Source organism: Piliocolobus tephrosceles, chromosome 8 (assembly GCF_002776525.5).
Source record: "Piliocolobus tephrosceles isolate RC106 chromosome 8, ASM277652v3, whole genome shotgun sequence".
Taxonomy (NCBI): domain Eukaryota; kingdom Metazoa; phylum Chordata; class Mammalia; order Primates; family Cercopithecidae; genus Piliocolobus; species Piliocolobus tephrosceles.
Window position 1 is genome coordinate 51,835,336 of NC_045441.1, and position 21,978 is coordinate 51,857,313.

At 42.9% G+C, this 21,978-nt stretch overlaps 1 protein-coding gene across 13 annotated transcripts in view; it reads left to right on the forward strand.

The window, feature by feature from the left end:
- Positions 1-21,978, forward strand: part of CPVL (carboxypeptidase vitellogenic like) — a 213,704-nt gene that overhangs the window by 91,374 nt on the left and 100,352 nt on the right. For all 13 annotated transcript variants that reach the window (XM_023225954.1, XM_023225953.1, XM_031936027.1 and 10 more), the window contains 4 exons: positions 7,692-7,806; positions 8,747-8,805; positions 11,151-11,230; positions 17,451-17,517. In XM_023225954.1, the coding sequence (XP_023081722.1) occupies positions 7,692-7,806; positions 8,747-8,805; positions 11,151-11,230; positions 17,451-17,517 (321 nt within the window). The remainder of the gene's footprint in view (positions 1-7,691; positions 7,807-8,746; positions 8,806-11,150; positions 11,231-17,450; positions 17,518-21,978) is intronic.

Sequence of the window (21,978 nt, forward strand, 5' to 3'; positions counted from 1 at the left end):
AATGACTTCAATTAAGGTAGAACACATTACTTAAACCAAGCAAATGATCAGCCTCTGCATATAGATGTGTGAAGAGGGCCTTAATTAATTTACTAATTGCACTTCTCATCTTAAGCAGTGCCATTGATTTGGATCTGTTAGTGGTTTAGTTGCTGTTTTCTCTAACCAAGCATGGCATTCCTTATTGGAGATAGGAGGAAAGGGGTGGCTAGGGATATGTAACCAGTCCTGAAGATTGGCAGATGCCTGTCTACTTTAAGTGAATTTCTGGTCTAAAATGTTACCCTAACACTTGCTGAGATACCTTAAATTTCCTAGGGTCACTCCAATAAAGTCCTCTTATAAAATGGAATCATGAGGCTGGGTTTGTAATCCCACCCTGTAATCCCAGCACTTTGGGAGGCCGAGGCAGGTGGATCACAAGGTCAGGAGTTCGAGACCAGCCTGACCCAGGAGTTCGAGACCAGCCTGACCAACATGGTGAAACCCTATCTGTACTAAAAATACAAAAAAATTAGCTGGGCGTGGTGGTGCACGCCTCTAATCCCAGCTACTCAGGAGGCTGAGGCAGGATAATCGCTTGAACCTGGGAGGTGGAGGTTGCAATGAACCGAGATCACGCTCTTGCACTCCAGCATGGGCGACAGAGCAAGACTCCATTTACAAAAAAAAAAAAATTATGTTCTTAAAAGTACTGAAATTGGCAAGTTTTTAGCACCCTCCTAGTCAATATATTAACTTACTGTTTCAGTGATATGCATATGGTCTGAGCAGAAGGTTATCTCTATTCTCTCTCTCTCTCTCTCTCTCATGCAAAGGAGGGCCTGGGGGATAAGGGCTGGTGGAGGATGAGGGTGGAAAGAAAGACTCAGGGCAAAGGTGATGCTATCCAGGGAGGGTATATCAACCTGGGGAACAATAGGGCAGACAGGATTTAATACTCGTTTTGTTTCAATGAGTTTCACTTTCTTTGAATAACATTCCATTAAGACATGGAGTAGATTTTTCACCATCATTGTGAATAAGAAATGGAATTTGCTAATGTGAGAAATTGTGAAATTCCCTTTTGCAGAGATTCTGGCAGAATAGATAATGTCTCTCCTTCTGGGCCGTTCCTTCTGGAAGAAACCCTGAAGAAAGAGTGTCCAAGTTCATGGATTGGTCACCAGGGGTCGCCAGAAGAATCGAAAGGGCTTCTGAGGCAAAGCCATAGTTGCTTCTTGTTCTCCAATAAAGGGCCCAGATTTGTGGGACCCACGGGCCCACCCTCTTCTGTTGCTAGGGAGACTTCTCACTTAAGTATTTAGGATTCCTTTGTTCTTTCTTTAATATTTATAACTTTTTTGTCCCTTCCCTTTTAATCATCAGTTCTTGCTGCAGGACTCTGACCTGTAAGTCATTAGTAGAGGTTTTATTTTCTTCTTTAATATGTAGTATGAGGGGATTACTCATATTTTAGATCTCAGTTCAAATGTTACCCCACCACCAGAGGCCTTCTTTAAGTGCTTAATCTAGTGTCTCTCCATTCCTCTTTCATATCACTTATTTATTTAGTTACTTGTTTATTGCCTTCCCACACCAGCAGAAAAATCATCAGAGCTGACACTTAAGTAGATGTGCCAGGCACTGTTCTCAGTGCTGTGCATATATCGACTCTAAAACTGCATGAAAACCTTAGGAGATAGACATTAATAGTATCCATATTTTCAATCAGAGGATGCTGAAACACAGAGGAGTTAAGTAACTTGCCCAAGGTCACAGAATTCTAAAATAGCATAGCTGGAATTCAAACCTTGGCATTCTGGCTCCAGAATCCACGCTCGTAACTATAAAGTATTCTGCCTGCTCATGGGTGGGAACTGGTCTGCATCCACAGCCTTAGACAATCCCTGTGAGTAGTTGGCATTATATGTTAAATGAATTAATACCTTGTGGTAAATTCATAGAGTGCATACTGTTCAGCAGAATAATGGTATGTACTAATATAAAGAGATCTTCACAACATGTTATTAAGTGAATACAGCATATTAGAGTATAGGCTGATCCTATTTTTGGAAAAAAACATGTGTATGTATATTGCATATATAATAGCTACAGGATATGTATATATGTGTTTGTGTGGAGGGGGACCATAGAGAAAAATCTGGAAGGGTAAACGTAAGCATCTCCATGATCATCTCTAGGAAGTAGAACTTGTCGGGGAAGAGGGGCTTTTAAAACTACCTTCAATGAAAAAAAAAACAAAAACCTTTAGTTAGAGTAAGTACTGTTTTTATAATAAAAAAAGTTTTAAGAAAAATTTTAAAGCTTTTTTTTTTTTCTTTTTTTTGAGACAGAGTCTCGCTCTGTCGCCCAGGCTGGAGTGCAGTGGTGCAATCTCGGCTCGTTGCAAGCTCTATCTCCCTGGTTCACGCCATTCTCCTGCCTCGGCCTCCCAAGTAGCTGAGACTACAGGCGCCTGCCACCATGCCTGGCTAATTTTTTGTATTTTTAGTAGAGACAGGGTTTCACTGTGTTTGCCAGGATGGTTTCCGTCTCCTGACCTCATGATCCACCTACCTCGGCCTCCCAAAGTGCTGGGGTTACAGGCGTGAGCCACCGCACCTGGCCAAATTTTAAAACTTTTGGAAAAATAAATGCATGAATTGTGTTGCTTCATACACTTTTGAATTATAACTTCAATATAATAAATGTTTTTAAATTCCTGAATTTTGTAATGCTGTAGATGAATTAAAGTGGTCATTTCTTCATTCAGTCTTAAGTATTGCAATATGGTTTTGTTCAGGAAGTCTTTTATTCTTTCCAAAGTTGAGAGTAGGGGAAGGGCTGCATTCTCACAATTGAGAGCTGAATATATCACCCTAAGGATTGTCACAGAATAACCTCATGCCATTGTTATGGACATAATTAATATTATACTGCGTATCATGACATTTGATGCCGTGTTATATTACAGAAGTCTGCATGCTGTGACACAACTGACTCTTGGGCTTTTGGCATTGAACACATACACCTTTATTTTCCAGATCTGACTTTCACATTTTATCACAGATAAGGGTGACATTAGTTCACAGGTTGGTTGGCCCATCAAAGTAGAAAGATGTATGTGTGGGCTTTTCTTTAAAAACAGGCTTCTTCCAGGGTTGTTGAGCCTCATTTACCTCCTCCAGGAAAGTAAATCAGGAGCAAGGTCAACTGAGGCTGGAAGTGTGTATACAGATCTTGTTATTTAAGCATTCCAAGAATGCAGTGTCCTGTGCTTCAAAGTTGCATAATAAAGATGTTTGGCACTGAGGTGTTTGACTTGACTTTGTAGTGTGGCCTCTCAGGGTCAGGCTATTTTTCTGAGAGTCTAGAGGTCCGGTTCATTGTGCCAGGTCACAGGAAGGGACATGGAAGGCCAAGGGAGGATAGGGTGGAGGATAGGGGAGAACAGGCTGGAGACCAGAGGCCTGAGATATTTAGAGGGCAAACTCTCCATCCTCCTTCAGACCCTCAGCCCCGCCTACACATTCGAACCACCTGGGAGCTTTTGAGAAATACCGATGAGGCCTCCTCCCCACAGACCAACGGAATTGGAATCTCTGGGATTTGGACCTAGGCAGTAGTATAAAAATACTACTCTCCAAAAGAGAAAAGCTCTCCAAAATATTTTAATGAGCACATTGCGGCTTCTAGGAGTTCACATGTAGTTTAGGAAGGAAGTGGGGCTGGATATCCGCTGGAATCAGTTGGACTCACAGCATCTCATATTCCCCGGGAGGCTGGGAAGAGCAGGGACTACCTTCCACCCAGATCCCATTGTTTCTCCACCTCTCATGTGTGTAATTTGCTCCTACTGCTGAGTGAATACAAGAGGAAGGTGATACTGGTGAGTGGATCTGAGAGGAGATAAAAATCACTTATTTAAACAAAACACACAGTTAGTTCCACAGGCAGGTTGGGGCAGAGCTGGTTATTTTTATTCAGCACATTAGAGTTTACAACATCATTTCATGTACGTTTGCTCCTCAGAGCCTTCAAGCAATCCTGTGGGGCAGGCATTATGGTCATTTGACAGATGAGGAAACTGAGGGCCAGGATGGCACAGCTGTTATGTGGCCAACTGAAACCACAGCCTGTCTGGCTCCCAGTTCCAGGGATCACTCTGCTTCTAAGCAGCAGCTTTAAAAGGCTGTCATAGATTTTCATTTTTTCTGCTTTGACTTATTATCATTATTATTTGAGACAGAGTCTTGTTCTGTTGCCCAGGCTGAAGTGTAGTGGCATGATCTCGGCTCACTGCAACCTCTGCCTTCCAGGTTCAAGTGATCCTCCTGCCTCAGCCTCTTGAGTAGCTAGGATTACAGGCACCTGCTACCATGCCTGGCTAATTTTTATATTTTTAGTAGAGATGTGGTTTCACCATATTGGCCAGGCTGGTCTTGAACTCCTGACCTCAGGTGATCTGCCCTCCTCGGCCTCCCAAAGTGCTGGGATTATAGGCATGAGCTACCGTGCCCAGCCTCTGCTTTGACTTTTAAGACAAAACCCTCATTCTGTTGATTTGTTCATAGACATTTGAACACTTGAGGCAGGGGGAGTAACTAGTGAAACTGATCAGGGAAGTTGTGGGCTATACGAGTGAGAAAAAAACACTACACAGCCCACTTTCTTATTCTGTCATTTACAGATAGATTGTGTTCAAGCCATCTACAAATTCCTTGTGTTTATCTAATACAGCAATAGATAATATTTGGAGAACATATACTATAAAGCTGAGGTTTATGAAAAGGAATTCATTTAATCCTCCTAGCAAGCATACAGTATAGCTACTATTATTGATCTTTTTTTTTTTTTTTTTTGAGACGGAGTTTCACTCTCATTGCCCAGGCTGGAGTGCAATGGTGCAATCTCGGCTTACCGCAATGTCTGCCTCCCGGGTCCAAGCGATTCTCCTGCCTCAGCCTACCACGTAGCTGGGATTACAGACGCGTGCCACCAGGCCCAGCTAATTTTTTTGTATTTTTAGTAGAGACAGGGTTCTTCTCCACGTTGGTCAGGCTGGTCTGGAACTCTTGATCTCTGGCGATTGGCCCGCCTCGGCCTCCCAAAGTGCTGGGATTACAGGCATGAGCCACCGTGCCTGGCCTGTTGATCTCGTTGTTATGGGTGGGGAAACTGAGATCCAGAGAGCTTAGGCAACTTGCCCAAAGTTACACACTGGTGGGTAGTAAAGCCTAGATTTGAATCCAAACCGTTTGGGGCAAGAGCTTCCACGCTTCTTCATTATGTAATACTGCGCTGACCCCTGGAACTTCAGGCCTGCTCATCAGAGGCCCCAGTAGGACTCTGGGCTTCTACCATTTCTACCTCTTTCCTTAGTCATAATAATCATTTATATTTATTGTGCTTTTATCATATATTAGGCATTGTTCCAAGGGCTTTAATTATGTTGCTTAATTTGTTAACGCTCAAGAATGAGCCCGAGAGGTGGCGCCTCATAGGAAGGGTGCGCCCCAGCTCATGGCCATTCTTACCAGCACCTATCTTGTAGCAGGTCCCCCTGTGCCCCTTCCAAAGCTGCGAAGGACTCTGTCAGGCTCTTGGTGACTGGAAAGAGAAGTTCCTTTATGCCCTCTGTGGTCATGGTTAGAACTCTGCTCAGCTCTTCCTGCAGGTCTTGGCGGTGGCATCCCAGTCACCTTCTCTTGAGTCAGTCTTGCCTTCTGCCTCAGCCTTCTGCCACCATCCAGGTCAATGGAACACATCCACTCAGACCTTCCAACGACACCTTAATTTGTCTATATAGCCAGGCCAAGTCAGAGGTGGCGGGATTTTATTCTGGGCTGAAGCCAGGGGATCCTTGCTGACTAACCATCCAACGAGCCACGCCATCATGCAGGGGCCCACTGTTAGGTCCTGCTGGAAGCCAAGCGGGGGAGCCAAGTAGAGCTTTTTTCAGGTGGTTCTGGAGGATTCGCCTGGCGACTGTGCCTTCTTCCCTTTCTAGGTCTGTTCTGGTGAGAGGGTTTCCCTTGTCCTTTCCTTCGTGCATAGCTCTGCTCCCTGGCTCTGCTCCTGGCTGGATCCTTCTCAGCTTTCGGGGCTCAGGGCAGCACTCAGACCTCATTGAAGCCTTCGCTAGTCACCTTCTCCTTTTCAGCCTCCAGTGACTCTTAAATCACCTGTATTTCCTTTTCACACTCTCCAATCATTGTCTTTATTTATTTATTTGAGACAGAGTTTCACTCTTGTTGTCCAGGCTTGAGTACAGTGGTGGTATCTCAGCTCACTGCAACCTCCGCCTCCCCAGTTCAAGGGATTCTCCTGCCTCAGCCTCCCGAGTAGCTGGGATTACAGGCAACTGTCACCACGCCCAGCTAATTTTTTTATTTTTAGTGGAGATGGGGTTTTGCCGTATTTCAGGCTAGTCTTGAACTCCCAAACTCAGGTGATCCACCCACCTCGGCCTCCCAAAGTACTGGAATTACAGGCGTGAGCCACCATGCCCAGCCTTGTCTTTATTTCTTACTTACTGCCTATATTGCCCATGCAGTTCTAAGTTCCAAGAGGACATGTGTTTTCTTCTTCACTCACTGTTCTGTGTACCTAGCTCCCGGCACTGTGTCTGGCCCATATTGGGTGCTCAATAAATACACATTGAATGAAATAGTTGAAAAAGTCTCTGGCATTGAAGGTGATGGTATTGACACTACGGCCAGTAGCTAATTTTCAACCTCACAGCCCTGCCAGTACCCCTTTCTAGTTCATGTCTCCCACATCTCCTAAATAAATCTGTACCTTGTTCAGGGATTTGTCATTGTTATTTGCATTGGCTAAAGGCCCCTGGGGCCTGTCTGCTCCTCCTCATTTTCCATGGTGTTGAATGAAGTTGTCCTGGTCCCTATGAACACATTCTTTTTTTTTTTTTTTGAGACAGAGTCTTGCTCTGTCACCCAGGCTGGAGTGCAGTGGCACAATCTTGGCTCACTGCAACCTCCGTCTCCAGGGTTCAAGCAATTTTCCTGTCTCAGCCTCCCAAATAGCTGGGATTACAGGTGTGTGCCACCACACCCGGCTAATTTTTTGTATTTTTAGTAGAGACAGAGTTTCACCATGTTGGCCAGGCTGGTCTCGAACTCCTGACCTCAGTTGATGGCCGCCTGCCTCGGCCTCCCAAAGTGCTGGGATTACAGGTGTGAGCCACCGCGCCCAGCTATGAACACATTCTTAGTGAATAAAATCAGAAAGGCATTTGGGCTCTCAGTGCAGAAGGGAAAGTGTCACTGAGAATGGATTCTTTGTTGTGCCTCTGTTGGGAATATGCATGTTAAATGGAAGAGTCCTAAAGAGTCCCTTTTTTAGTTTAAACAGCTAAAAAAATATAACCATGCCCTAGGCAGTATGCTAGGTGTCTGGCAACATGCACAAGCCAAGTGTCTACATTTAAGTGGCTTTCTGTCTCTTGGTGGGAAAAGACTTGACTGCATGACAAGAAGACACCAGCATAGAAGGCACAGTCTCATTCACAGAACCAAAGATGACCAGTACTTTGCTTATAGTGGTGAATGGTTACTGAGGTCTGGGCAGGTTTCGTGGGATTTAGTCACAGCCCTGTAACACAGAGAGGATTTGGTAAGTTTACTTGTTTGTGTTCTGTAGCCTTAGTGAGTGTTCTGTGTGGTCACTGGTTTTATTGTTTCCTCTAGATACAGCCAGAAGATGCCCCAGTAGTTCTCTGGCTACAGGGTGGGCCAGGAAGTTCATCCATGTTTGGACTCTTTGTGGAACATGGGCCTTATGTTGTCACAAGTAACATGACCTGTAAGTATCCCTTGCACTATATTTCCTATAGAATCTTTCATCTGAGCCTCATATCTGCTCCAAAACTAATTTAGAGTAAACACGGAACCACTAGGACTAGCTTAACTGTTCCAGATTACCAAAACACAACTTTCTGGCAATGTCCATCTGAGAAGGAGGAGCCTCAGGGCTGTGTCCTGACTGGGTTGCTGTCTCCCTTGAAATTTGGATGAAAAGTTCTAATCCACTTTCTTGCAGTCTGCTGCTGACTCAAGCATTCTGGGTTTGCAGAACAGTTGGTATTTATTACAATTTGGGACAGCTCTTTGCAGGGGACTAATGGGTGGAATTATATTCCTAATTACTCACATGAACTACATACTTTGTGGTTCAGTCACACTCATGATCTGATAACTTGGAAGCAAGATACTATTCCATGTGGGGGCTGAGGTGGAGGAAGGATAAAGAAAGAGCAACATCTGGCTGTCACTAAGTTTACCTTCATGTCATTTTTTTTTTTTTTTAATTTTGTTTACTTTCCCTGGGTCAGAATTTAGAGTGTCAGCCAGTTCGTGACTCAGTATAAAGGCTTATGTGCCAGTTTTGTTGAAGTAGTTCTCTTCAAGAGATGGAGCCTTAAGGATGATTGATTTAATTGGACATATGGATATTATTGCCGAGGTGGTTGGTGGGTGTTTTTTCATGTTCCAAGCTGTTGTTGGGTTTTGTTTCCAAGCTTTATCTCAGGTGTGGAAATGCTCTGGGCTGGGGGAAAGTGAAGGAGAGGAGTGGAGAGGGTAAAGGTGCAGGTGCCTGTTCCCCACCATGAGAGTATGAAGCGCTGTTAGAGGGGACACCAACAGCTCACAAAGACCGGGGAGTGTGTTGGGCTTCTGACCGCTATGAGGCCTCGGTGGAATGCTTGTCCACTCTATCTCACCCCTCTCCTCTGTTTTCACAGTGCGTGACAGAGACTTCCCCTGGACCACAACGCTCTCCATGCTTTACATTGACAATCCAGTAAGTCCGGGATGACCCTGTGAGCTGTCAGTGCTGGCCTCTCCTGTCTTGTACTTTTTCCTTTTTATTAAGTACATTTAAAAAAATAGATTTAGTTTTTCCTTTTCAAAATAGAATTTAATCTGTGAAATTAAAACCATTTTGAGATTTACTTTTTCTGTTAACATATATAATCATATCAGAGTTTGGCAGTTTTCCTTGCTGCCTTCTCTCATGTCCTCATTTTTTTTTTCTATTGAGATGGAGTCTTGCTGTGTCGTCCAGGCTGGTGGCTCACTGCAACCTCTGCCTCCCCAGTTCAACCTGACTCTCCTGCCTCAGCCTCCCAAGTAGCTGGCGCCTGCCACCACATCTGGCTGATTTTTGTATTTTTAGTAGAGATGGGAGCGGGGGATGGGGGTGTTCACAAGTTAGATAGGCTGGTCTTAAACTCCTGACCTCAGGTGATCCACCAGCCTTGGCCTCCCAAAGTGATGGGATTACAGGCTTGAGCCACTGCGCCTGGCCCGTTTCCTTATTTTTAATCCTATGAGATGTCTTGTTCACTGAATTAGATAACCCAGGAGGAGGAATTTGTTTCTTTTCACTGACAGTATGGGTTCCCTATATAATGGGTTATTATGTAGTGTCAGAATTTCTAATCTTTCACAATTTTCTAATCTTTCACATAGAGTTATAGATATACAAAGTCAAAATGGGTCTCCTTCACTTTTTTTTTTAATTTTTATTTTTTTGAGATGGAATCTTGCTGTCACCCAGACTGGAGACCTTCACTTCCCAGGTCGAAGCAATTCTGCCTCAGCCTCCCGAGTAGCTGGGATTACAGACTTGTGCCACCACGCCTGGCTAACTTTTGTATTTTTAGTGGAGATGGGATTTCACCATGTTGGCCAGGCTGGTCTTGAACTCCTGACCTCAAGTGATCTGCCCACCTCAGCCTCCCAAAGTGCTGGGATTACAGGTGTGAGCTACCGCTCCTGGCCTCCTTCACTTATTAAGACAAACAGAATGCTTCATCTCTGGACAGAAGTGATACTCTCCTTGGGGAGGTCTTCTGATATTGGTTCTATTAAGGTGCAAAATAGGAGAGAAACTTAGCATCAGCTTCTGCAGATTTGGAGTATCTTTGTGTCCTTAACTAAAATCTTTAACTTCTCTCACTTTTCAGATGGTCCAAAGAGAACAAAAATAAAAGGGGAAAAAATGTGAACATGCTCGTTCCCCCACCTTGTTTTGTCAGCCTTCCATTTTCCTTGTCCACAACTGTGTATTTAAATAAAAGATGAATTAAACATCCTTGGGTGTTTGGAAAACAAAAACAAAAACACAAAAATCTTTATACCAGATAGGGAGTGCATTCCTTATGCAAATTGTTGACATAAAAATAGTAGCTGCTGCTTTTAATTTACAGTTCAGTTGTCTGTGAACTTCCAGGTATAAGAAAATATTAGTTGAAAATTAGTCTTAATTATGTTAAAACTCCTTACCTACTGAAGATGAAATGGCTTAATAGCCATATTCCTTGAAAATAAAGAAAAGAAGGGGGAGGAGGAGGAGGAAGAAGAGGAAGACAACGTACAACTACCTTTTTCTCCAGCCTAGAGAGTTTTTTTTTTTTCTTTTTCTTTGTTTTTTTTTTTTTTTTTTTTGTTTTTTTTTTGGAGACAGAGTCTGGCTCAGTCACCCAGGCTGGAATGCAATGGCATGATCTCAGCTCACTGCCATCGCCGCCTCCCAGGCTCAGGTGATTCTTATGCCTCAGCCTCCCCAGTAGCTGGGATTACAGGCACCCGCCATCACGCCTGGCTAATTTTTGTATGTTTCGTAGAAATCGGGTTTCACCATGTTGGCCAGGCTGGTCTTGAACTCCTGACCTCAGATGATCCGCCCGCCTCAACCTCCCAAAGTGCTGGGATTACAGAAGTGAGCCACCACACCGACTAAGAGTTTCTTCTTGGCAGGACAGAGCAAAGCACTCTGCAGGTTTCAGAGAGGAGACAACTTTGGATCTTTTGATACTGTAGCAGGGGGTGGAAAAGATGAATTCTTCTTCCTTAAATCAACATCTGGCAGAGTCTCCACTGAGGACCAGGGCAGCTCAGCCACTGACCCCAGGGCAAAGCTCTGTGTTGCTGTTTTGTTTGGGCTTTGAGGGGTGGAGAGAATAGGTGGCACTCAGCATCCTCCTGGGACGAGGGCTAAAGGCACGGGGGGGATGATGGCAAAAATCTGAAGTCTGAGCTTGGCCTTTGGAACAAGGTCGCCTTCCAGTGTGGGACCTCCCTACAGGTCTCTAAGGCATGTGTTTCTCTGTGTTTATACCTGCTTGTCTTTTTCTTTTGCAGGTGGGCACAGGCTTCAGTTTTACTGATGATACCCACGGATATGCAGTCAATGAGGACGACGTAGCACGGGATTTATACAGGTAACATGCTCCCGCTTTCTCTTGGCCTTCTTCAAACCAAACATTTTTCTATCTCAACAGGAAAATTATTCTAGCGTTGGAATTATTATTGACTGAGCCTTATAGTCCAATTCCTGAAGATAATTTAAGGATACTTTCACATCCACACACAGCAGAATTTTTCAATTAAAGATTATTTTTTAAAACTTTCAACCAGACATCTGAAAGATTTCTGCTTGTTTTCCAAAATTGTATTTAACTTTGCATTTGTGGGGAGACAACATCTTTTCAGATATTTGTTTGTTTCCCAGGATTCTTCTTTTTGTGGCTTTTGGATGCAATTTTTTACTTTCTGCTTCTAGTTCACAACTTTTCCATGCTGAAAACTTAGCTTGTTAGTCTCTAGTATTCTCCCTTCTTCTTGTGAAAGTTTTCTTTTGCTTAAAAAAAAAAAAAAAGAAAAGAAAAATGTAAAGTTGTAAGTCTGGCCAAACAGTGTCCATATAATTTCTCCCTTTCTTTATTTACTCATATTAATCAGTGCTATTTTTAGCATTTTAAAAAAAGCAAGTGACCTTTCTTATTTGGTCAGATTTTTCCAGTCTACAAATTATTACTAGAGACCAAATCTTGGATTCTTTCTGGTCACCAGGGTACCGCTTTATGCATTATAATAATTTACTATAAGAACCCTAGTGGCCAGAAAGAGTTAACTAGCTCCCTACCCCACACCTCCACCAAGCACTCTGTTAATTACTACCAATCCCCAAAGCGAAAGTGCATCTAATAGGAGTCAGAGTTCCCTGATCTCTGACGAAAGCTTTCTGTTTCACTTTTCTTTCTCTCTAAGGCAAATAGGTGGCTGGGGGGGGAGAGAAGAAATAACTACTTCTAAGCCCCTTTCCCAAAGATCTCTCCCTCTGCCCACCTAGAAAAGAATATGGCTGTTGTCTTCTCCACTTTTGTTTTTCGTGTGTTCCATGATTCAATCACTTCTATTCAGTGTCTAGGGGGATGCCCAGGACCCCACACTTCTGCTTCCATGTACAGTGGGGTCCTAGGGACATATTTGCCAAGTTCCTGGTGGGGTGTTCCCCCCAGCACCTCCTCCCTTTCCCTCCACAGACGTGACGGACGGCAGTCCTCCTCACAGGCTTCCTCAGAGCCAGGGCCAGAGCTCTTTTGGCGCACTGTGTGCTCTCTTTCTTCAGATTAGAGACCTACTCCCCGCCCCCACCTCCCATCCCTCTTTGGTTTAAATCCAAACAAGCTCAGTGGTTAACTAGCAAACACCCTGAGGGCAGAGGTTCTGTATTGAAGAGATGCATCAGCCCCCTCTAGGACAGAGCATCACTGCCAAGCCGTTTCTGTCTCTCCTTCCCCTCCCCCGAAGACTGTTACAGCTTCCAGTTGCCCCTCCATGTGGGGATGTCGACTGCTGACATGTGGTCCATCTCCTGTTGCCTGACATGTAAAGGGAACCTATTTCAAAGCATCTATTGTTTATAGCTGTTGTTGTTCTTTTTGCTTCGGGCTCTTAGAACCGGAAAATAGCTAATCAAGGGTAGTGCAGAAAACTGATTTCAGCTGTTTCCTTTATAGTTTACACTATTCGTTTCCCTTTGTGGCCACATTCTTCTCTCCAGCTCTCCAGATGGGTGTTTGGAATAAGAAGGTCGCTTCGAAACCTGCAAATGGGCTACTACAGGTTTAAAGAGTGGAGCTTTCATTTTCTCCCTTTGAAAACCAACTTTCTTTTTTCTGAAAATCCCATTCTTTTTGACTATTAATAGTGCATGGCTGTAAGGAGACATTTACCATTCACAGTTTTGCTGCTTTTGTGTTTGGAAATAAAACTTTTTCACGAACAAGGTGTTAAAATACTCTCCCTCTTTTCTTATTTGAAATGTGCTATTTAGTCACAATGCCTCTCTGGTTTAAAAAAAATTATGAGGGAGGCTGAGGCAGGAGAATGGCGTGAACCCAGGAGGCGGAGCTTGCAGTGAGCTGAGATCCGGCCACTGCACTCCAGCCTGGGCGACAGAGCGAGACTCCGTCTCAAAAAAAAAAAAAAAAAAAAAAAATTATGAAATTTATTAACTTTGATTTGGAGTATACTAGCTGGTGCCACTCTTCTTCTGCCATTGTTTACCAATTGCCTATTATGTGCCAGCTGCTGTTCTTGATGCTAGTGAGACAGTAGTAAGCAATCCCCAAAGTCCCTGCCCTCCTGCTGCTTAGTCTAGTGGTGGACCTATAGTTGTTTTCTTAGCAGCCAAATGTAAGTGCTACTATAGTTTTCTCCTACATGTTGGTTTGCAATGGGAAATGATATGTAGTGTTGCTAAACAAAGCTTCATAGCAATGCAACTAGGAAGCAGGCTTCCTATATTAAATGAGAAAACTCTGTGTCCTGTGCCAGGTGGAGAGGATCATGGCTCAGCCTCACTAGATGTTGAATGGATACAAAAGAGGCTCCCCTCACCGGCTCCAACAAAGCAGCACTGCTAGGATTCCTGTTGCTGAGCTTGTGTCGGTCCTGTGCAGGGCAGGTGAGCTCCAAAGTGGGGCTTAGCCTGTGAGGGGTTTTGGCTTTGCCCAGGAGAGAATTCAAGGGTGGCCGGGCGTGGTGGCTCACACCTGTAATCCCAGCACTTTGGGAGGCCGAGGCAGGCAGATCACCTGAGGTCAGGAGTTCCAGACTAGCCTGACCAACATGGAGAAACCCTGTCTCTACTAAAAATAGAAAAATTACCTCTTCTTGGTGGTGTATGCCTGTAATCCCTGCTACTCAGGAGGCTGTGGCAGGAGAATCGCTTGAACCTGGGAGGCAGAGGTTGCGGTGAGCTGAGATCACACCATTGCACTCTAGCCTGGGCAACAAGAGCGAAACTGTCTCAATTAAAAAAAAAAAAAAAAAGAATTCAAGGTGAGATGGAGGTAGAAGAAAACAGCTTTATTGAAGGGACAGTGTTACAGCTCCATGTCTACTCCTGCAGGGCTACTGCCTAGTCAGAGTAGCAACTTAGGGCAATTTTGCAGTCATATTTAAACCCACTTTTAATTACATGCAGATTAAGGGTTGGTTCATGCAGAATTTTCTAGGGAAGGGATAGTAGCTTTTGTGTCTTTGGGTCATTGCCATGGAAAGGGGTGGTAACGCTGGGTTGTTGCCATCACGATGGTAAACTGACGTGGCCCACTGATAGGCATGTCTTATGGAAAGCTGCTTCCACCCAGGCCCTATCTTAGCTAGTCCTCAATTTGATCCAGCATCCAAGTCCCACCTCTGTATTTGAGTCCCACCTCCTACCTCATGTCCACTGCCAGTGACTGTAGGTACACTTTGCTTGGCTTTGGTTGGTATGGAGCTTTTGCTTAGATTACCTGAAACTCGATTATCCTGAATGTTGCTTGTGTTTATGATTATGCTTCTCACTCCATTAGAACTGACCAGATTCCAGTGCTGTCTTTGGGTCTACAATGCATGATCATGTCTGCTCACCTATTCTGCCCTGCATCCACCTAATCTCTGTTTAAAAACTTATCTGAGGAATAATTTTCTTGTAGTCATTCTTCCTTGCAATCTCTGTTTCTCTTTTTGGTCCTTTAATGTACATTTCTGCAAGCAGAGAGCCCTCAACTAAAATTCTGTTTATTAGACAAGTCCTTGGCACAATGCCAGCAAGGTGGCCAAGTGGAATCACCAGGAAGAAGCATGCTTCTTGTGTCATGTAGCTCTTGTACCTGAATAAATGCATGGAGTGTGCACGTGTGAACACAATGCTTATGTATTATTATTATTTTTGAGACTGAGTCTCACTCTGTCACCAGACTGGAGTGCAGTGGGCGTGATCTCGGCTCACTGCCACCTCTGCCTCCCAGGCTCAGACAATTCTGCCTCAGCCTCCTGAGTAGCTGGGACTACAGGCACCCACCACCACACCCAGATAATTTTTGTATTTTTAGTAGAGACGGGGTTTCACCACGTTGGCCAGAATGGTCTCAATCTCTTGACCTTATGATCCACCCACCTCGGCCTCCCACGGCGTGAGCCACCGCACCCGGCCACTTACGTATTTTCTATATATATGTTTAGCAGTTCTGCTCCTAAAATGTGTAATTTCATTTGGGCTTGATTCTAGATTTTATTTTCTAGAAGATGCTCACCATGTAATAAGAAGAGTTCTTGACTAAAATACAGTTAAATGAGCAAATGGCATATGCAAATCTAATTTACTAAATTTACTTTTTTCATTCTTCACTCTCTTTTAAGAAAAGAGAGTGCTACCATGCTACCAAGTGCTCGCTTTAAAAAAATAGCCAATTTTTTGGCTGTGAAATCAAAACTGTGAAATGAAACTTGATAATTTCCTCAAGTGGAGCCTTGCCTTGGAAACTTGAGCTGGAGAATCCTGCCATTTTCGAGACAGAAGTAACCTGGGAGATTATCTCCAACTAAGACTGTCAGATAAAACACAAAATGCCTAGTTAAATTTGAATTTCAGATAAACAACAAATAACATTTTAATGTGAGTATATTCCATGCAATATTTGGAATATACTTGTACTAAGCCATTATTTGTTATTTATCTGAAATTCAAAATTAAACCATGTCTTATGTTTTCATTTGCTAAATCCAGCAACCCTAATGACTCTCCAGCAAATACTACAAGGAAATAAGCTTTAAGCTAAAGCCAAAGACTTAATTGAGATTTACTATGCTAAATTATCTATTGCCATTCCAACAAGCAGGGAGAGAGAAAAGGAAGTAGATTTTAGCCTGAAGGTTGGAGAGGGAAGGGTGGAGAATGAATGCCTATTTTTATCTGCGTTCTAAAGCCAGCTTATTGCCAGCACAAACATAGAAGCTATAAAATACAGCTTCTCAGATTTAGTTGCTATAAAGGCCACTATAAATAATGGATGCAGAAATACAACAAAACTCTACAGTAGTGTTTCATGGTGAATTTTTATGCAGCCTTTGAAAGTTAAATATAGCTAGGATCATGGTGATTGTAATGACCCAATTTTGCCTCTTTGTAACCCTTGAACTTCACCATCCTCCTGGGTTTTCAGAGCCTCCTTGCCTTTCATCTTCCCTGGGTGGTTCATGGCTTTTAGTCTCTCAGCAGGAAGCTGGGCCAAAAACCTCCCCTAGCTTCGCAGGCACTGCAGTCTGGGTCAAAATACTCATAGAGCTACTGAGTTTCACAAGTTTTTGTTTTCCTTTTTTTTGAAATATTTTGTTCAAGTAAAGAATCATTTAAAAATCCACTGTCTTCTTGCTTATTATGAAATCACTCCTTGAGTCTGTTAAAATCTATTTCATCACTGAAGTGGCTATTGGCATTCTTTTTTTTTTTTTTTTTTTTGTTGAGACAGAGTCTTACTCTGTTGCCCAGGCTGGAGTGCAATGGTGCAATCTCAGCTCACTGCAACCTCAGCCTCCCGAGTTGAAGCGATTCTCCTGTCTCAGCCTCCCGAGTAGCTAGGACTACAGGTGCGCACTACCATGCCTGGCTAATTTTAGTAGAGATAAGGTTTCACTATGTTGGCTAGGCTGGTCTCGAACTCCTGACCTCGTTATCTGCCCGCCTCAGCCTCCCTCAGTGCTGGGATTACAGGCATGAGCCACCGCCCCTGGCCAGCTGTTGGTATTCTTTAGTAAATGTGTTTTTCTTTTTTTAGCCCAGAGGCTACTGTACATTTATTTCAATATCTGTGGCCATTTGCTGTTTTTCTTTTAAATTATAGTCATCTTACAGTTTTTGTGTTCTTTGGTTATTAAAATGCTGACATTCTTGGAGCTCCAGCAGAAATGTTCAGAGTCCCCCACAGTGGGGGTTGATAAGCAACTAAGATTTCCCTTACTTCACCACAAATCTGGGCTAATGGGATCATAAAGTTTGCAGAACTACCTCCAAGAATTGCTACGCAACATGTGAAACCTGTATTATTTGCTCAAGGTGCCCTCAACAGTTAGATGATCCAAACTGGTAACTCAGTGATTTGGAAACATGCCCAGAGTATTGATGTCCACTTGTCCAAACTTCTTATTATCAAAGTAAGCCCACATGTATTGTGTAAATAAAATGTCCTATAGGAGCTCATAGCAGAGTGGTATCTTATTTCAGATGTGAAACCTATTGCCAAAGGGTTGGATTTGATATCCTAGCATGAAGAGCTCCTGAATCATTTTTCTGATTAATTTGTATTGTTTTTGTTCTTCTTTTTGCAGTGCACTAATTCAGTTTTTCCAGATATTTCCTGAATATAAAAATAATGACTTTTATGTCACTGGGGAGGTAAGTAGAAGTCACGTTTCCTTGTGTGCTTCAAACATCACCAGAACTGACATATGAATGTAGTTGGTTCGTTTAAAATCTATATACATATATACATGTACACATATATATATCAATATTGATTCAGCCTATATTCAAAATTCTCCCAATTATCAAAATACCCTTCATAACTTTTTTTTTCTTTTTTTGAGTTGGAATTTCGCTCTTGTTGCCCAGGGCTGGAGTGCAGTGGCGCGATCTCAGCTCACTACAACCTCTGCCTCCCGGGTTCAAGCCATTCTCCTGCCTCAGCCTCTTAAGTAGCTGGGATTACAGGCACCTGCTACCACGCCTGGCTAATTTTTTTGTTTTTAGTAAAGATGGGGTTTCACCATGTTGTCCAGGCTGGTCTCGAACTCCTGTTCAGGTCTCGTGATCTGCCTGCCTCGGCCTCCCAAAGTGCTGGGATTACAGGCATGAGCCACTGCATCTGGCCCTTTCATAACATATTTTAAATCCCAGGGCTCAATGCATACTCTCATATTACCGTGGGTGCAGTAGGTAGGCTCAGTCACCTACCTTGTTTGTTGTCCTCGTCATTCATGGTGATGATTTGAAGAGTCCAGGCCAGGTGCTTTGTAGAATGTCCCATATTCTGAATTTGTCAGATTTTTTCCTCAGTGCTTAGGTTATGTCAAAACATTTGAGCACAAATATTACATAGATGGTGTGTACTTTCTGGTGCCTCACATCAGGAGGCACGTGAAGTCAGTTTGTCCCACTGTTGATGATGCTAAACTGGATCACTCTGTCAAGGTGGTGACTGCCAGATCTTGCCATTGTAAAGGCACCTGTTTCTGTTTGTAATTAATTAATAATTCAAGACCATTCAACACTGTTCCCTCAAAAAATGCCACCCAGTAGTTTTAGCATCCATTGATGACCTCTGTCTGGATCAGTTATTACACTGGGGGTGATAAAATGGTGAGTTTTCTAATGTATTTTTCTGTGGATATCACCTGGCATTCTTCCATAGGGAAAATTTTACCCTTTTCCACTATTACTTACTTTTAAAAATAGTACTGTGGATTCAAAAATTGTTGTTTCTATTTGATCTGTTAAAATTTGTTTTGTTTTTGATGCTTACATTGTTTTAAATTTGGTCACTGGGAACCCCTTCAACTGGCTCTTGTGCCCTTTTTACAGGTCCCCATTAGCCTCCAAGCATGTCCTTGCTTTTTGACACAAATGTGTGTTCCAGAAGCATGTTGTACTTCTTATACTTTCCCTGTTCTAGCCTTGGAATCAGTCAGTTCTTCATGGAATGCTGGTTCTTTTTCGTGGGGAATGGCATTTAAAAAGCAAGTGCTAAGCACTAAGTGGCCCATTGCTGCTGGGATGTGTCTGTGGGCAGAGCTAGGAAACAAAATGACTTCATACTAATACCCAAAATTCTGATTCCGTACCACAAGGTTCTCTTCTCTTTTCTCTATTCCATATTTGTTTATCCCTTCTCCCACATTGAGGGCTGTGGTTCCTAATGACATCAGTGTGTTTCCTCTTTTGCTTGCTTCTACAATGTGCCCAAAATGGTTTCAGAATTACTACATGAGTACCATTACCAACAAGAAACATCAAAATTATTTTTAATATTTTTGCTGCAATTATTTTTATCCTTAAATTGTACCTCACTACACACTTACAATCAAAGTACTGTGTTTAAAAGTTAAAAGAATTCTATCTTTTTAAGGGTGATTCTGTTAAAATTTAATACACAGTTACATTCATTTGTCTATGTTGGTTTCAATTTTAGGGTTTGCATTTTTCATCCTTTTTAAGATTATTTAAAAAATATGTACCAGCCAATCATTTAAGAACACAGGTGCAGTTCTAGCTGCTAGGAATATAATGGTGAATAACACTGAAAAACTACAAAAAAAATCCCTGCCCTACATTCTAGAGAGGTAGACAGTGATAACTAAAATATGTGCTAGGTACTGTACCATCAGGCAGTGACAAGCATCATGAAAGAGATGCAGTAGGTCAAGGGCCGGAGAGTGAAGGAGGTGCTATTTTGGATAAGATTGTCTGGGCAGGGCTCTTTGACAAGGAGATAATGAGCAGAACTCTGAATGATGTGGTGGGATAATTTCTGCAGTATCTGTAAGAAGAGCTTTCCTGGCAGAAGAAACAATGATTGCAAAGACTCTCCAGTGGGGACAGGCTTGGCAGGTTCAAGGAAAAGCACAGAGCTGCCGTGGTGGGAACTGAGCAGAAAGAGGCCAGTGGATCCTGCAGGGCCTGGCTGCCTGTGGCAAAGAGTTTGGACTTTATTCTAAGAGTAATGGGAAACCATTGAGGGTCCAGTGTTCACTGAAAGAACATTTAGAATCTAATTCAACTGAGCACAGATATATTGAGTATCTGCTATGTTTGAGGCACTGGACAAATATTAGGAATTCAGTGATTTATCAGGCGTTGACTCTGCCCTAAATCTGAAAGTCTAATCATTACAATACAGATGAAAGGCACAATTAGAGAAGTATTATCTCTGATCCACGAATCTTGAAAAAAGAAAAAAAAGTTAAGAAAAAAAATTAGAGAAGTAACTGTAAAGACTAATAGCCACAGGAAAGGTACCAATCGCTACCTCAGAATGGGATCCTCAGGAAAGGCCAAGCAGAGGAGATGGCAATGAAACCAAGTTTTGAAGGATAAATAAGGGTGTGTTAGTTAAGGCTCTTTTGGTTGCAAGTGACAGAAACCCTATGTAAAGCAGCTTTAGTGAAACAGGACATTGATTGATTTAACGTCAGGTGTGGCTGGATCTGGTTGCCTCTACTTTGTCATCAGGATTCTGCCTGTCATTCTCTCCTGATCTGTGTACTTTGCTTTGTACTTTTCTGGTTTAATTCTCAGGCAAGTTCTTTTCATGTGGCACTCCCGCTTCTCCATCCATCGCAGGGCAGGTATAGCCTATCCATTCAACTTCAATTTCCCAATAATTCCTGCCCTCCAGATTCCTGAATCTCAGATGATCTACTTGGATCTCATGCCTATCCTAGAACCACCAACTGGACCCAGGTGGTTGGAATATACAGATTGGCCAGAATGGTGCCTGAGGCCCACTCCACACCCTGGGAGGGTAGGGACCGGGATGGGGGCCCTCATACTCTGAACCATAAGGCCTGAGAGTAGGAGATGAGTGATCTCCAGAGGAGGATCCAAGTGATGATGCCAGAGGAAGGGCTGTAAAGATGCTGGCAAGCATGTCTGCGATGTACACTTTCAGGGAGGGAAAGAGAAAAATGGTCTGAGTTTTCCCAAGGGAATGGCAAGTAACTGGAGCTAGCAACTTCTCTCTTTTTTCTCTTTATAAGCTATTTGGAAGGGATATTCTGACCGGCATACTACACTTTAGGTTTTTTAAGCCAGTTATGCAGTCAGGATGACTTAGAATCTCTCCTGGTAATTTCTGGCTGTTCCTTGTCTTTTAACCAATTTCAGAGCCAGGTTAGGAAAGCGAATAGGAAGTGACACTCCCCATTATTTGGCAATATATTTGGAAAATGCCCATTCTCCACCTCCTACAGAAGAGTGATCTACTTCATGTGTAATGCCTTGTCTTGCAAATAATGTGGTGATGTTGTTAACCATGATGCTGATGTTGATACAAACCATGATGTTTGGCAAAGCTGCCAAATCCCAGATGAAAAATTTGACTTGGTTATTTCACATCTGCCTTGTGGTTTTATGCCTATGATTTCCTAATGTGTATAGAAAAGGACAGTTTTCCTTTTACCTTCCTTGCTGCCAGGATGAATACTTTTAAGGAAACCTGTGCCTTCTGAGTGATGAAGGAAGATGTGAGGTAGAGATGCCGTTGTCAGGAGTTCTTCCCCGAACTACATGGGATATGTTCAGTCTGGGGGGCACTGCTCTTTCTAGAAGAAAAAAACACTAAATAATGATGCCTTGATGGTTTATCATGAATATTAGAATGCTGTGTTTCTCCAGTCTCGTTGGTCCCATCTGGGTTGTCTTCTGTTTTAAGGCCATGTGGCAGAAAAGAGAAGTGGAAGGCATTCTGGATTAATCATTAGGAGACCTGGGATTCAGGGCTGGCTTTGCTCCTCCCTGGATGATTTCAGGAAAGTCTTTCAGCCTCCCTGGGCCTCTGCTTTTCACCTAACAATCAGAGGACTTGTTCAGTTAGATCACTTACAAGGATATTTTGCTTTACTAGAAGTTCAAATGCAGTTATTTAGACTTACTCTTTAAGCATCTGTGTGTAATTTTAACCCAGTACCTACCCATTTTCCCTCTCGCTGCTGCCACCACCAAAAAAAAAAAATTCTTCTAGATTTTTCAAGTAAGAAAATTCCTTTCTCTTCTGAACTCTTAATTTTCTCACACTCTTAGGAAAACTGAATAGTGCTGCTCAGTTTGTAGAGCCATCTGCAAAAAATAAACGCACAAATT